This window comes from Sus scrofa, chromosome 7 (assembly GCF_054392235.1).
Source record: "Sus scrofa isolate SSC_HxYL_T2T_F1_AM1 chromosome 7, Sscrofa_HxYL_maternal_Yorkshire_Landrace_v2.0, whole genome shotgun sequence".
Taxonomy (NCBI): domain Eukaryota; kingdom Metazoa; phylum Chordata; class Mammalia; order Artiodactyla; family Suidae; genus Sus; species Sus scrofa.
In genome coordinates this window covers 91764811-91781096 of record NC_139389.1, presented here as the reverse complement: position 1 = coordinate 91781096, position 16286 = coordinate 91764811, and the positions used below count along the sequence as shown (strand labels likewise).

The following is a 16286-nucleotide window of genomic DNA, read 5'->3' as shown; positions in this document are numbered from 1 at the left end:
AAACCATTGGTTAGTGTCCAGAGAAAGATGAGGGAGGAAGAAGAGTATGCAGCCTTGCTGAGCCCAGGGCCAAGGGGTGTCTAGTGGAGCAACCTATGGGGAAGTGGCCTAAGACATCCTGGGAAACAGGCCTGGCCCACCAGTGCATGGGGCCAGCATGGGGATGGCACCACTTCTAAATGGACTTCTTTGTTTCCAGGCAACGGCCTGCCCTTGGAGAATGCCTGGCCTCCCTGGCAGCTGCCATACCTGTGGCATTCCTGGAGCCTGCCCTTAACCGCTACAATCCACTCTCGGTCTTCAACACCAAAACCCCCAGGGAGAGGTCTAGTAAGTACCATCCCACAGAGGTCATCACTCACATGCTTAGAGGAAGGCAGTGGGAGGGAAACTGCCCAGGCAGGGACTGCAGCCCACAGCACTGTTGGTTGATGTGGTCTGAGAGGGGCCAGGAGGTCAGAACTGGGACCTTGCAACGTGTCTCCATCTTACTGGAACAGTGGATACGGGCAAGTACTTTTTTCTTATTGAACTTGGGTTTCCTTCTCTGTAAAATGAGGAGACAGACAGTTGATGTCTCAATCCCTTGCATCCTAAAAGCTCGGGTTCTCCTGTCTGCCCTGGTCTCCATTCTCCTTCTGCACCGCATTCCTCTTCAAGGCCATGGAGAGGCTCTGCTTCCGAGGATGACGGCCACATCCTCCCCGTCTCCATAGAGACTAAAGAACAGAAACACACAAGAAGGAAGTGAAATTCTCCAAGAAAGAGAATCATACAGAACTGTTGACATGCTAAGTTCTAGAGCAGCGGTTAGGCAAACTGTGGCCATGGGCCTGATCTGACCCTCTGCCGATTTTTATAAATAGTGTTTGATTGGAACATGGTCACACCCACTCATTTACATGTTGTCTGTGGCTGCATTAGTACTGTGTGGGGAAGGAAAAATAATTTTTCCTCTACTCTTCATTGTTCTCGGCTGAGACACACACCCTCTAAAAAAGACAGATTGATAGGAGAAAAACCAACTTTTAATTAGGTGCATATGGGTGCATAAGGGAGGCCCGCAAAGTCAGCCCTGTAAGTGAGGCTTGTTTATCATCCTGAGCTAAGGAAAGGGTTAGGAGTCTGGAGTCTCAAAGAGGGTAGGCAGTTCATGGGAAGGTGAGATGAGGAAAGGTTTGGGAAACACGTTGCCCTGCCATGCACATGAGTCTTTTAGATGAAAAAGTGACCTCGGGTAAGCACTCTCTTCCTGGAGCAGACACCTGTATCTAAAGTAAACTTGCTTTATAAATGTAGGTCTCCCTTACAAAAGAGGAAATCTGTTTTCGGAAATTCTCCTGTGTCTGTGGTTTCTCAAAAATAATCAGCTCAAAATGATCCCTGTGTCTGATGGGGGTGATCCATTCTGCCACCCTTCAGCTACAGTGACAGAGTTGAGTAGTAGCAGCAAAGACTGTCGGGCTTGCGATGGTGAAAATATTTACTACCTGGCCCCTTTATGGGAAAAGTTTGCCTACCCCCTATTCTAGAATAACCTGGATCCAAGGCAGGTGATAAATCTGCTTCTGGAAGGGAGAGTCCACACATGCGGGTGAATTGTGATCCTGCTGCAGGGCAATGGATTAGAACAGAGGAGCTTGGAGTTCCCGCCGTGGCTCAGTGTTTAATGAACCCGACTAGTAACCATGAGGACAGGGGTTCAATCCCTGGCCTCACTCACTGGGTTAGCATCCATGTTGCCATGAGTTGTGGTGTTAGTCACAGACATGACTTGGATCTGGCGCTCTGTGGCTGCGGTATAGGCCAGCAGTTAATAGCTCCAATTCAACCCCTAGCCTAGGAACCTCCATATGCCATGGGTGAGGCCCTAAAAAGACAAAAAGACCAAAAAAAATTAAAAAAAAAAAAAGAACAGAGGAGCTTCCAGCAGGCACCTTGGACTCTAAATGGAAAGAACTAGAATGACTTCATGTACCATGAAGCACAAATTACCATACCACGGGTCCTCTTAAAATTAAGAGGAGTTCCCACTGTGGCACAGCAGGTTAAGGATCTGGCATTGTCTCTGAGGTGGTACAGTGGGTTAAGGATCTGATGTTACTGCAGCTCAGGTTTGGATTCCATCTGTGGCCTAGAAACTTCCATACACCATGGGTGTGGGGGCAGGGGAGGCGGTGGCGGGGCAGGGGCGGGGGGCAGGAGGGAAGGTTAAGAAAAAGTAGCAAACCATTTCAAACCAGAATCTATCCTATTCAGAACCAATTTTTTTTTTCGTTTATATCCACACCTGTGGTATATGGAAATTCCCAGGCTAAGGCTGAATCAGAGCAATAACTGCTGGCCATAGCCACAGCAACACGGGATCTGATCCAAGCCATGACTGTGACCTATACCACTGCTCACGGCAACGCTAGATCGCCAACCCACTGAGCAAGGCCTGGGATCGTTCCCTTATCCTCAGGATACTAGTTGGATTCGTTTCTGCTCCACCACAATGGGAACTCCAGAACTAATATTTTCTCTTTTTTCTTTTTGTCCTTTTTTTAGGTCCGCACCCGCAGCACATGGAGGTTCCCAGGCTAGAGGTCTAATTGGAACTACAGCTGCCAGCCTGCACCAGAGCCACAGCAACGCCAGATCTGAGCCATGTCTGCAACCTACCCCACAGCTCCCGGCAATGCCGGATTCTTAACCTGCTGAGCGAGGCCAGGGATCGAACATGCAACCTCATGGTTCCTAGTCGGATTCATTTCCGTTCTGCCAAGACAAGAACTCCTCTTTTCTTAAAATATTGACACACACTACCAGAAAATGACTAGATGGTGCATCAATTCTGTTTGGTTCAAGCCACCTTTCAAACTGTCGTGGGTCCTAAGGGAGAGAGCTCTAGAGGAGGAAGGATTCTGGCCACACTTTTCCTGTCATTCCTCTTCTTTCCATCTAAGAACCCAGGGCGCTAAGCCATGCTGGCTTTATCCCCACTTGCTTTCATTTCTTCATATAAAAGAAGCACATGGCCCCTACAAAGGTGACCAGGACAATTTAGACAAGACTGTTTAAGAAGTTCTCCTCCTGGGCTAGCAGACAGTGGAGACTGGTGTTCTCAGAGTTGGTCCAGAGAGAAACACTGCCAGATGCCTCCACGTTGCAGTCTCACATGAAATCTCTAACTTCATTCCTCCACCCGTTCGCTCTCATCTCACCCTTTCTCCCCTTTCATGGACCAGCAAAATACAGTTCCAACCTTGTTTTTCTCTACCCGCTCATGATTCCTAATGAGTCGCCTCTTGTAGCTAACATAGGAGATGAACAACTGAGAGGCTTTGGTAATGTTGAGCAAGGGCTGGGACAGCTGCAGGCAGAAGCCAGATAAAGTGTTGCTCCCCAGGAGTTCCCCTTGTGGCTCAGTGTGTTAAGGATCCAACATTGTCTCAGTGAGACAGTGGCTTCGTTCAGTGGGTTAAGGATCCAGTGTTGCAAGCTGAGGCATAGGTCCCAGAAGTGGCTCAGATCTGGTGTGGCTGGGGCGTAGGCCAGCAGCTACAGCTCTGGAACTCCCACATGCCACAGGTGCAGCCTTAAAAAATAAAATAAGGCAGAGTTCCCTCATGGCTCAGTGGTTAATGAGTCTGACTAGCATCCATGAAGACGCAGCTTTGATCCCTGGCCTTGCTCAGTGGGTTAAGGATCCAGCATTGCTGTGAGCTGTGGTGTAGGTTGCAGAGGTGCCTCAGTTCCTGTGTTGCTGTGGCTGTGGTGTAGGCCAGCAGCTACAGCTCCAATTCAACCCTTAGCCTGGGAACCTCCATAGGCTGTGGGTGTGACCCTAAAAAGCAAGAGTAAAACAAAGCATTGGTCCCAACTCCAGAGGGACTTGTGTCCAGTTGCGACAGTGCTGAATGTGTATACATTTATTCTGCTCCAGCTGTGATTCAAGAAAAAGCATGTCTCTGTCTCTGCAGTACCAATGCATAGAGCTTGCATCTTGGGAAAGAGAGAAACCTACTGTGCTCTTGAGCTCAGAGAGGTACAGTAGCAGGCAACTGTGAACTTGACCAAGAGGAGGAAACACTCGACTGGTTTGGGAAAGGAGGGAAACGACTCTGTCCCATTGTTCTTCTCGAGGCCTACTGGAGATATGTTCCTTCTTGTTTTATGTACCTTTACATTGATTTAGGAAGACATATTCATCAATTGAAAATAAATATCAATCATTGCAAACTCTATAAGGGAGAAAAGAAACAAGGTGATTGGAGATGACACCGTTCTTCATCCATCAGTGACACGCTGGACTCAGGGCCCAAGTCCCCTGAACCTATGTTTTCCCATCATTCACTTAGTCAACAAAGAGGAAATGCTGACCATGTGTATGAATCTTGAAAAGTAAAGTGTACATGAGTGTATATTCTGAGATAACCAGGTTTGCCTGGAACCAAAGAATGGGTGATGGTTTGATGGCCTCTGAGAAGGTAGTCTTCATTCACTGCACTTCCCCCTAGGTGGCCAGAGAGACCAGGGAGGGAAAGGGATATGACAAATGATGTGAGGCTTTGGTTTAGATATACAATATGAACTGATTTATCAAGCTGTCAGTCACTTGGGCATCTCTATTCATTGGAGGTTGGTATTTTGCCAGCGGAGTTACTCATATTAGGAACGCTTCTATCCTGTAACATCCTGGAGCATTTTCTGACTCATCCAAAAATTAAGATATGCCTAGAAAAGATTTGATACTGTTCTGTGCCAGTTATTCAAAACTAGATAAAATCTTTGGTTATATGTGGCAGTGTTCTATGAATCAGAATTTTACCAAAGCATCCTACTCACCTGCCAGTTTCCTTTCCACATCCTCATTGGAATAATCAACCAGAGAGAAAGGAGGTCCAGTTTCCCTCTAAGCTGCAAAGAGATGGTGCCCTCTGATGCTGTCTTCTTAAAGGAAGAGCTATTCGGTGAAGAAAATACACCTTTGGAATCCAACTCAGTGGTTCCCAGTGGTTCTCAAACCCTAGCATGCGTCAAAATCACTCCAAAGGCTTGTTAAAGTAAGGGATGCTGAGTCCTACCCCTGGAGTTTCTAATTCAGTCGGTCTGGATTCTGAAGGTCCTAACAAGTTTCCAGGTGATGCTGCCACTGCTGGTAGGACGATCTCACTTTGAGAACTATTGATCTAGATGAAAGGACAGTGTGTTTTGATGGTCCCAACTCAGTCTTGTGTCTAATTCTAATAAGACTCAGCTGAACTGTTTCTCAGGTAGGTAACAGCAGCATTCATTCTGTAGCTTATTATGTGGCATTTGAAGTACCAGACACCACCTGCATCATAAATGTTTCTTTCCCTCGAGGACCAATTACATATAAATAACTTTTAAAGGTCATTATCATGACTCCAGTGAAGCAGCCTCAAGCAATTCTGTGTTTTTGGTAGGTAGGAAAGAAGTGTCCATGATGATGGATTGTCTGTGACATTTAAACACACGTACACCTCTGATCCTTCTCACATATAATTTTACAGCAAACGATTATAAATTTCACTTGCATTCTTGGCCGTTGGCATCGTACTGTGCGTGGAGCCTGAAGGTAGAATGTTTGACTTTACTGTTTGTACCTATTTATTATGACACATTATGTGTCAAATGATTTTGTTCGTGAGAGTCTCCCCAGACCCCCATGTTGATGTCACCCCTGATTCTAGTTGCTCTGTGGCAAGGCACAGGCTGGACTTGTTCTCTGCAAATGACCAGCATTGGCAGTGGACTATATCTGACCCGTATTATTCCCTCTTGCTGTAATTCACAGCAGTTCAGTGTTGTTTGGTTTTCATGCAACTCATTATTTCGAATTGTCTGGATTTTTTTTGGGGGGGGTCTTTTTTATGGCTATACCCTTGGCATATGGAGGTTCCCAGGCTAGGGGTTGAATCAGAGCTGTAGCTGCCAGCCTACACCACAGCCACAGCAACGGGAGATCTGAGCCACGTCTGCAACCTACACCATAGCTCACAGCAACGCCAGATCTTTAACCCACTGAGTGAGGCAAGGAATCACACCTGTGTCCTCATGGATACTAGTCAGGTTTGTTTCTGCTGAGCCATAATGGGAACTCCTATGTTTTTTGTTTTCATGGCCACACCTGTCACATGTGGAAGTTCCTGGGCCAGGGCCTGAACTGGAGCTGCAGCTGGGGCTTACGCCACAGCAACAGTAACATCAGATCTGAGCCACATCTGTGACCTACAGCAGAGCTTACGCCAATGCCAGGTCCTTAACCCACTAAGCCAGACCACGGATCGAACCCGCATCCTCACAGAGACAGCATCGGGTCCTCAACCTGCTGAGCCACAACAGGAATTCCAAATAGTCTGAATTTTAAAGGACATTGGTTCACTCCTTATTTGCAAGGAGGAGAACTCTGTAGCCTTTTACTTGCCAAAAGGCCCTACTCATAACAACAGAAAATCATAATTAGGGAAATGGTGTTAGGACCTCCTAGGCCTGCTGCATAGCAGGGAGGCTCTTCGGGGTCCATGGCTTTGCAATCGCACACTGTCCAGTAGAACCGCTAGTCTCTGCTACAGATTCATTGTCTCCAAGGTAGTCAGGAGTATTCTGCATCTTTGCCCCAGGCAGTGCGGTCATGAAAGAAATCAAAACAGTCCCTTCAATTGGCCAATATTCCTAAAGCCCAAAGAATTTGCTGTGGCCTCTTATTCATTAATTCATCCATTCCTCTGGATTTAAAAATCTAAAGAGACTTCATGCCGGTAGCAACCCAATGGCAAAAGGCCTGAAGGCATAACCCAGTTGTTCACTAACTGTAACATTTTATTTGAAATTTTCTGCTTTGCCCTTTGAAATTTATAAGAACTTTGCATTTTACTTCTAACATCAAAAATAATTTCCTTAGGAGTTCCCTGGTGGCTCAGCAGCTTAAGGACCTGGCACTCCCACACTATGGGTCTGGTAACAGCAGTGGAATGAGTTTGATCCTGGCCCTGGAATTTCCACATGCCATGGGTGCAGCCAAATATATAAATAATAATGATGATTTCCTCCAATCTTTTAGTGGATCTAATGTTCCAAGGATACACTCCACATTTTCCTATTGCTTCTCTGACTCCCTAGCCCCTGCCCAGTGCCTAATACTTTAGCCCCATGGAGAAGTTTGGCCTGTGGTTGGAATCTGCTCAAGAGCTGCCTCCCAGGCCCAGGGGAACTCCAGGGCCGTGAGATGAATGGAGATAAATGTCAGGAAATAACAGCAGAGCTTTGAGCTCCTGCTTCTTTGCCAGCCATGCCCCACCCCACCACTCAGAGCCCTTGTTGTCCTCTCACCCATCAGGGACTTCAGGATGCTTCTGGTCTCCCCTTCCATCTTGGGGAAGAGAGTGTCTTTTGCCTGAAGGAGAATAGGGCAAGTAGCCCTGGCTTCTTCTACTTGCTATATTTTTGTATCTGACAACTTAGAATGTTGAACTCTGAGGTCGTTTCATCCTGTCTCTCCTTGTTCAGTGAAATGACTGCAGTCGTTCACTGTGAGGAAAAGATGGGGACAACTCACTGAAGGCTTATGTTCCTTAAACATAAGCCTTCAGAAACAAAAGGATATAAGTGATTGATGAGAGGTCTTGGCACAGGTCACCTCAGGCCATCAATAACTCATGTGGTAAATGCAGAAATCAGTGTATGCGCCCCTAACTTTAAATTGGATAGAAAGTACTGTCTCTGGTGCAGCTGAAAGAATCTTTGAGGCAGGAGGTTTCCTTTTCCTTTTCTACACAGTACAGACATGATCCAGATGATTGATCCGCAAGTTGGCAACCCTACACCGATGGGTTGCTTTTCCCCTGCTAATGCTGCCTGTCCTGCAGTGTGTTCACTGAGGCCAGGAGGGTAAAGCCAAGAGACTGGCTTTTAGCACAGAGAAGTCTTAAGAAAAGGTCCTTCAGCTGTGTCTCTGTTTTGCTCCTTTAACTTTCTATTTAAGTGTTTTAACCTGATGTGACAGCTAGGATGATAGCCCAGCCTCTAGAACCCGCAGCCTTTACAAAGGCAGCTGAGGAGTTCCTGCTGTGGCTCAATAGAATCGGTAGCATCACTGAAGCCCTGAGTTGTGGGTTCGATCCCCAGCCTGGCACAGTGGGTTAAGGATCCGATGTTGCTGCAGCTGTGGTATAGGTTGCAATTGATCCCTGGCCCGGGAACCCCATCTGCCGTGGGAAAAAAAAAAAGACAGCTGGAGGACAGAAGCTCCTCCACATCCCCTGCTTGCTTGTTCAAAGCTCTGTGATAGAAAATGATGTCTAAAGACCAAAGTGGGGGTGGACAGAGAGAGAAAAGGTACCAGTTGTGCTTTTGAGTGATTGTCTCTTTCTTCTTTGTGTACCCTCTCGGTCAGTTCTGGGGATGCCAGACACGGTGGAGGAGATGTGCCCGGACATCCCCCAGCTGGAAGGCCTGATGAAGGAAATCAACGACCTGGCCGAGTCAGGGGCCCGGTACACAGAGATGCCCCACGTCATCGAGGTGATCCTGCCCATGCTCTGCAACTACCTGTCCTACTGGTGGGAGCGGGGACCTGAGCACCTGCCGCCCAGCACAGGGCCCTGGTGCACCAAAGTCACCTCCGAACACCTCAGTGTCATCCTGGGCAACATTCTGAAAATCATTAACAACAACCTGGGCATCGACGAGGCCTCCTGGATGAAGCGCATTGCAGGTACCATGCACGTCCTTCCTCCCTGGCCCCGGCCCAGGACCTCAATGCCTTGCTTGACTTGCTTTTCATCTCTTAGTCAATGGTTAAGCTCTTCCCTCTCCCCCTTTAGTTATTTAACAGTAAAAAGAACTGACTTATTCCCCTATAGAGCTTTCTGGAACAAATGCTCCTGCCTGACTCCCCAACTAATCCAGGCCCTTCAAATCTCCAGAAAGCCCTTCTTGATAAGCTCTACCCATCTCTGATGATCATTGCTTATTTGCTTTTGGGACTTAAGAATCCCATTTGCTCTTACGTTAATGATTGTCCATATTTCCTCAGTAAATGACCCTGTGTGTTTTCCCCGCATACAAAACTCACTCCCATCTGGGCTGTACTGAAAGTTTCCAGTGTTTGTATTTCACTTGATGCTTTCTAAGACACTCTCTAATTTGGGTTCACAGTAGCATCACTTTGATTTTGTTTTTATTTTATATTCCTCTAGAACCCCTTGCATGCAGTAGGCTCTTAATGAGTGTTGTTAGCAGATTCTCTGTTCTTGCAATGACACCAAGAAAGGAAAGTCTTGGAAAATGAATAACCATACTTGTCACAGTCAGGAAAACATGGATATTTTAGTGTGCTCTGTCAGAGTAGAGTCTAAGGAGACAGGAGCTAAGGCAGAGTTGTTGCCTTTGATAGGTCTGCAGTTTAGACAACAGTTCCAGCATAGCTGTTTCACCCCTATAACCTTCTGGACTATGAAACACAGTGGCTAGGTCAGCAGGAGCTATTGGCTTCCTGGACAGATGAGTAGATATTCCTCTGCAAGACCAAGGATGAAGACTTTCTAGCCTCTTTCTGTTTCTGAAATGAACTGCGATTTGAATTATACATACTTTGGGTAGTGGTGGTCCTACATAGTATAGGCTTCTGTGAACATATGAGTAGATAAAGGTGGTGTTCCTTCCTTACATATTAGCCCAAGGATATTGTTAACCCTAAGGCAGTTTGTTGAGGAGCTTTCATTTGTAAATCTGGATTAAGGGAAGGAAGGAAATCAAGGGATCGACTCCCTTAGCTTTCCCAGAGATGCAGAGGAAAGATGCCACAGCACCAACAACACTGATAGGAACTGAATTTGGCCCGATATTTCATAGGTGAACCCAGACCTCATTCAGTCAGACCACATCATTCCTGCTGCCTAAACAAAGTCATTTTTAAATAGCAATCCCCCATCACCCGTATCTGGAATAGCCATTTTAATTCCAGTACTCCAGAAGTGCACCCTGCTAAGGGCTGGGTGTGAAATGTGAGCCATTGTAATGCTAAGTTTTAACTTTTTAGTTAATGCATCTTAGCAAAGAGCTGCCTTCACCTCCTCTTTCTAAAAGTCTTTTTTATGAAAGCAAAAAGTAAGAGAGACTGAGGAAGTTCCCGATGTGGCGCAGTGGAAACGAATCTGACTAGGAAACATGAGGTTGTGGATTCGATCCCTGGTCTTGTTCAGTGGATTAAGGATTAAGGACCGGCGTTGCCGTGAGCTGGGATGTAAATTGAAGATCCAGTGTGGCTGTGGCTGTGGCGTAGGCCAGCAGCTGTAGCTCCAATTAGACCCCTAACCTGGGAACTTCCATATACCACAGGTGCAGCCCTAAAAAGACAAACTGACATGAAAAATTGCTGGAATGTGTAGGCTGTTTGCAGTTGAAATGCCCTAAACTAAACAATCTTTTTTTTTTTTTTTTTTAAGCACTGCATCTGAAGCATATGGAGGTTCCCAGGCTAGGGGTCTAATCACAGCTGCAGCTGCTGGCCTATGCCACAGCCACAGCAACATGGGATCCGAGCCACATCTGCGACCTACACACAGCTCTCGGCAATGCCAGATCCTTAACCCGCTGAGTGAAGCCAGGGATCGAACCAGCACCCTCGTGGATCCTAGTCAGGTTCATTAACCACTGAGCCACAAAGGAAACTCCTAAACAACCTTTGAAATACACAGAATACAGAGAGTATTTTTTGAACGGTTTGTGACTCTTGTGAATTTTATTTCACTTATTTTTTACTCTTACTCTGATTCTGATCTTTATCAGGAATTAGGCCAATAGGATAGTCCATTTATGAGGTGAGATATGTCAGCTCTGTCTTTCAGTTTGTCTCCTTTTCTCAGGGTCCAGAGGAGCCCTCAGGCAATCGGTTGGCAGTTCTCAAGTGTTGGGGGCTGAGAACTGTGGTTGAATTTTTTTTTTTTTTTTTTTTTTTTTTTTGGCTTTTTGGCTTTTTGCTATTTCTTTGGGCCGCTCCTGCGGCATATGGAGGTTCCCAGGCTAGGGGTCTAATCGGAGCTGCAGCCACCGGCCTACGCCACAGCCACAGCAACGCGGGATCTGAGCCGCATCTGCAACCTACACCACAGCTCACGGCAATGCCGGATCCTTAACCCACTGAGCAAGGGCAGGAACCGAACCCGAAACCTCATGGTTCCTAGTCGGATTCATTAACCACTGCGCCACAATGGGAACTCCCTGTGGTTGAATTTTTAACAAGAGATTTTTTTTCTATAAAATAACCAGAAAGCATATTCTTGAGTGCCTACTCCTGACTCAGCACAGTGCTGGTTATTATGAATAAAAGGTTCTTTCAAGGAGTTTATAACCTAGATAATGCACCCAAACCAATTTGAATATACTATAAAATGAAATGAGGAGTTCCTGTCGTGGCTCAGCAGAAACGAATCTGACTAGAATCCATGAGGATGTAGATTTGATCCCTGGCCTCACTTAGTGGGTCAAAAACCTGGCATTGCCATGAGCTGTGGTGTAGGTCGCAGACACGGCTCAGATCTCGCGTTGCTGTGTGTGGTATAGGCTGGCAGCTGTAGCTCTGATTGGACCCCTAGCCTGGGAATCTCCATATGCCACAAAAGACAAATTAAAAAATAAAATAAACAATAGAATGAAATGAGATAGACTGTTGCAAAGAGCTCAGAGATATAGCAAATGCCATGCATGCAAGATTTCTGGGGTGGCAGGGGCTCCCCATGGCCAGGAGAAGCATAATGGCAATAAGGACTTCTCCTATAGCTCTACTCCTTCCCCCCTCCCCTACCCCATCCCTTAGCACTGTGGCTTCATGAGAGGGAAGTGCCAAGTGGAAAATGAAAGAAGGGCAAGTGCCATCCTGAGTTGTCAGCTTTTCGCAGCCTCCTTTGCGTCTCACTTCTTTCCTTTTATCGATTGTCAAAACATGTGAAATGAGGGGGAGGCCCTTTGTTTGCAAACACAGTGTACGCCCAGCCAATCATCAGCAAAGCCAGACCAGACCTGCTGAGAAGCCACTTCATCCCAACACTGGAGAAGCTAAAGAAGAAGGCTGTCAAGACTGTGCAGGAAGAGGAGCAGCTGAAAGCCGACAGCAAAGGGGACACTCAGGAGGCAGAGCTCCTCATCCTGGACGAGTTTGCCGTCCTCTGCCGGGATCTCTACGCCTTCTACCCCATGCTGATCCGCTACGTGGACAACAACAGGTACGGAGGATGGGAGATGGTATTGGGTTTTGTTACAGGTGAGAGAGGCGGGTCACAGCTGCCACCACCAACTCCCCCCTCCCCAAATCCCTCGTGTACCTCTGGGCAGTGCTTTCCCTGACCAGTGATTCTGTATGATCAGGGTGTGGCCGCCCCTTCCATCCTCACAGCCTACCATAGGGAAGAGGGACTGGATAAAAAAAAGGGCTGCAGTGACCCACTTCTGCCCCTCTGCTGTTCTGTCACATGTTCATCCAACAGATATTATTGACTGTTTGTCAGTCCCTATTGTAGGCACTGGGGATAGGAAAGAAGAAAATGGACAAAGACGTTGGCCTAAGGAGCTTTCATTCTGCTGGGAGACAATAAACAAAATAAATACTTATATATTTGTACTGTACCTACCTATGTCCTTATATATTTATGGATACACTTTACTTATAACTGACTTAGCTAAGTAAATTATACAAGCAAAGTACAGGGAAGTAGGAGTGCCATGGTGGCAATTCTAAAAGAACATGCGTGAGAAAGCGACCTTTGAACAAAGACTTGAAGGGGGTGAACTTGGGAACCATGAGGATCTGGGGAAGGGTTATATTCCTAGGAGGAGGGAGCATCCAGCTAAAGTCCTGAGGGAGGATTGTGTTCTGGATGTTCAGGGGATCACATGGAGGCCAGTGTAGCAGGAGAAGAGTGACGGGGGGTGGGGGCAGTCGGAGAAGACATCCTCTTCCCATGAGCCTGAGCGTACAGGGCCCTCGAGGCCACTGTGAAGACCGTGGCTTTTACCCTGAGTGAGGCAAGAAGTTGGTACAGGAGTTCCCATCATGGTGCGGCAGAAATGAATCCAACTAGCATCCATGACGACACGGGTTCAATCCCTGGCCTTGCTTGGTGGGTTAGGGATTCAGTGTTGCTGTGAGCTGTAGTGTAGGTCACAGACGCAGCTCAGATCACCCACTGCTGTGGCTGTGGCATAGGCCAGCAGCTGTAGCTCTGATTCGGCCCCTAGCCTGGGAACTTCCATATGCCGCGAGTGCAGCCTTAAAAAGCAAAAAAAAAAAAAAAAAAAAAAAGAAGAAGAAGAAGAAGTTGGTACAGGCTTTCATGTAAGCTTTGATGTGCTGGGGTGCACTCTTTGAATGCTGTGGTAAGGGATCAGGGCAAGTAGGAAGTGAGGAGACCAGCTGGGAGACTCACAGTGATGCAGTCGAGGGCTGATGGTGATCTGTAGGGACAGAGCACACTAGTGGTCATCAGAGCCTGGGGCAGAGGGGGATGGGGAGCAACTGCTTAATGGGATTGGGGTTTCCTTTCAGAGTCCTGAAAATATCCTGTACCGGATAGTGATAGTGGTTGCCCAGCACTGTGAATGTACTAAATGTCCCTAATGGGGAATGTTAGGTTATGTGTATTTGACCATAATTAAAAAGAAGAAAAAGGGGTAGTGATTTGGGCCAGGCTGGTGGTCACGAAGTTACAGAAGATGTGTGATAATGGGTCTATTTTATATATATATAATGGGTCGATTTTTAAAGGTAGAACCCCCGGGACTTCCAGACTGGACATAAGAGAAAAGAGGTGCATCAACAAGGATTCTGGGCCAATGGAAGAATGAAGTTGCCAGCAGTTGAGTTGGGGAGGACTGTGGGCACAGAAGTTTTTTAGGGGAAGATCAGGAGATCACTTTCAGATGTGTTCACTTTGAATGGCCTTTCAATATAAAGATGAAAATGTTGAGTGAACAATTGAGTATATGTGTCTAGAGGTCACAGGAGAAGTCTGGAATTTGTGTCATCTTCGTACTGATACAGGTCTTTAAGAGCCATGAGACTGATGAGATAAATAAAAGATGGAGAGGAAGAGAGAAGGGTTCGGGGACTGACCCTCACACTCTCCAACACTAAAGGGTTCAGCAGAAGAGAAGGAATAGTAACTGAGACTCAGAGGCACCCAACAAGTGAGGCAGGAGGAAGCCAAGAGAATGCTGTGTCCTGAGTGCCAACTTCACAAAGGATTTCCAGGAGGAAAGAGTGATGAATGATGGTTATTGGTGACCTTGACAGAAGTTTCAGTGGAGCAGTAGAGATAAAGGCCTCTCAGAATTAAATGGGAAGAAACTGGAGGAAAGGACTTGGAGGTAGCAGTACAGACAACTTGTCCAAGGAGTATTACTCTAAAGGGGAACAGAAAAATGGGCTGCTAGCTGGAAGCAGAAGGAAGCTCAAGAAAAGAGTCTTTATCATGGGAGACTTGTCACCTTGTTTCTTTGTGAATGGGAATGATCATGGGAGAGGGGGAAATTGATGTGAGAGAGAGAAAATTTCTAAAGCAATATCCTCGAGTGGGCAAAGGGTCAGCCTGACATGATTCTTCCACAGCATGGGCAAGAGGGCAGGGAGCATGGGTGCTGCTGCTGTAACATACACACACACACACACACACACACACACACGCACACACGCACACGCACTCATATGTGTGGATGGATGGCGGTCTGTAGGAGTCCTTTTCTGACTGCTTCCATTTTCAGTGAAGGAAGAAGCAAGATCATCAGCTGAAAGTGAGGATGGGGAGAAGGTGCTTGGAGGGTTGAGGAGGAAGTTGGTGCTATGGGGCAGTGGCAAGGGAGAGCTGGAGAGCTGATGGACCAGGGAAGTGCAGTGTGATTGCCAGGCAGTGTCAAGGGCTCCACCTGAGATCCTCAGTCATGAATTTAAATAACCATCAGTAAATTGTGTTGCTTTCCAGCCAGTCCAGCCAGGAGGTATAGGCCCAGAGTAGGAAGAGAAATGGATTTAACCAGGCCTGGGGTTTTGCAAAATGAGTGTGGCCAAGAAAAAGGGGTTAGGGCATTGAAGGTATAGGGAATAGGGTGATTATACTGACCATGAAGGATAAGGAGGAAATGAGGGCATAGGAGTACAATGTTCATGAACAGACAAAGGAACAAAGGACTGTTGATCCCAGTGGAAGGCAAAGACCAAGTAGATATTTTTATTTTACCATCCTCTCTTAAAGCTTAGAGGTCTAAAATTAAATTTGAGAAGGTTTAATTTTAACATACTCCATTGTAGATATTGGAGGGATCTAGAGATATTTGGGGGAGTCTTGATAACTTTTTGAGTGGTATGCCATTCTGTCATAGGCAGGAAATAGGTCTGGGTATGCTCATGTTAGCGTTTACGTCATAAGATAAATTGTGCTTACTATTTAAAACAATTTACTTAAGACTATTTATGTTCAGCTTTTTCAAAATAAACACCTTACACACACTGTATATAGGCATATAGTTTTAAATATATATAAAATTCCATACCTATCTATGGGGGATTTTACTCACTTTCTCAAAGGAAATCCCCCTCTAAGGGTCATCATGTTCATTATTTCCGATAACATAATTATGTTAGCAGTTTAGAGAAGAAATATGTCAGGGTTTGAGGTGAAAACAAAAATGAAAGTAGAATAAGGTTGCTCCTGGAATAGCTTTTTAATTGCATTTGTCACTATTGATGATCAAGACTCAAGATAGAGCGTGTTCCACTGACACGGGCATTTGATAGTTGCTAAAAATGGCCATGTCCAAGAGTCTCTGAGAGCATCATTAATTCATTCATCCCCACTTTTCAGCCTGTTCTTCCCTGAACACCAGGGAGCATCTTGGCCGTCTGAGCCTCGCTTAGAGTACTTCCTTCCTGTGTGTGTGCCTTTTCCTTTCATGAAATCCTTTCTTCACCAAAAAAGAATTAGCTGGCTTGGAAGCACAGGATTGCAGAGTTGGCAGGAATGTTAGAGGTGCCCTGATCTTACCTCTACCTGGATGAATAAATACCCACTTCCTCTCTCCTAGCAGTGCATTTCCTGCCTCTGATTATCCACCATCATCACAGCGACAGGTATAGCTATGCCTGCGTGCCCTCCTGTTCTAGTGTCACACTGTCTCAGCCACTTTTTTTTTCAGCTCCTTGTCATTTTTTTCCTTCAAGTTTTATTGAGATGTGATTGACATATAGCCTCTAAAAGTATAAAGTATACAACGTAGTGATTTAACTTATA

General features: G+C 46.3%; 1 protein-coding gene across 8 annotated transcripts in view; it reads left to right on the top strand.

Moving 5' to 3' along the window:
• The window catches only part of RYR3 (ryanodine receptor 3), a 568796-nt gene that overhangs the window by 482744 nt on the left and 69766 nt on the right, over window positions 1-16286 (top strand). For all 8 annotated transcript variants that reach the window (XR_014810912.1, XR_014810914.1, XR_014810913.1 and 5 more), the window contains exons 65-67: window positions 200-330; window positions 8402-8722; window positions 11990-12230. Coding sequence is in view for 5 of the 8 variants with exons in the window: in XM_084969350.1 (XP_084825476.1) it covers window positions 200-330; window positions 8402-8722; window positions 11990-12230 (693 nt within the window). In the remaining 3 variants the exon portion in view is untranslated. The remainder of the gene's footprint in view (window positions 1-199; window positions 331-8401; window positions 8723-11989; window positions 12231-16286) is intronic.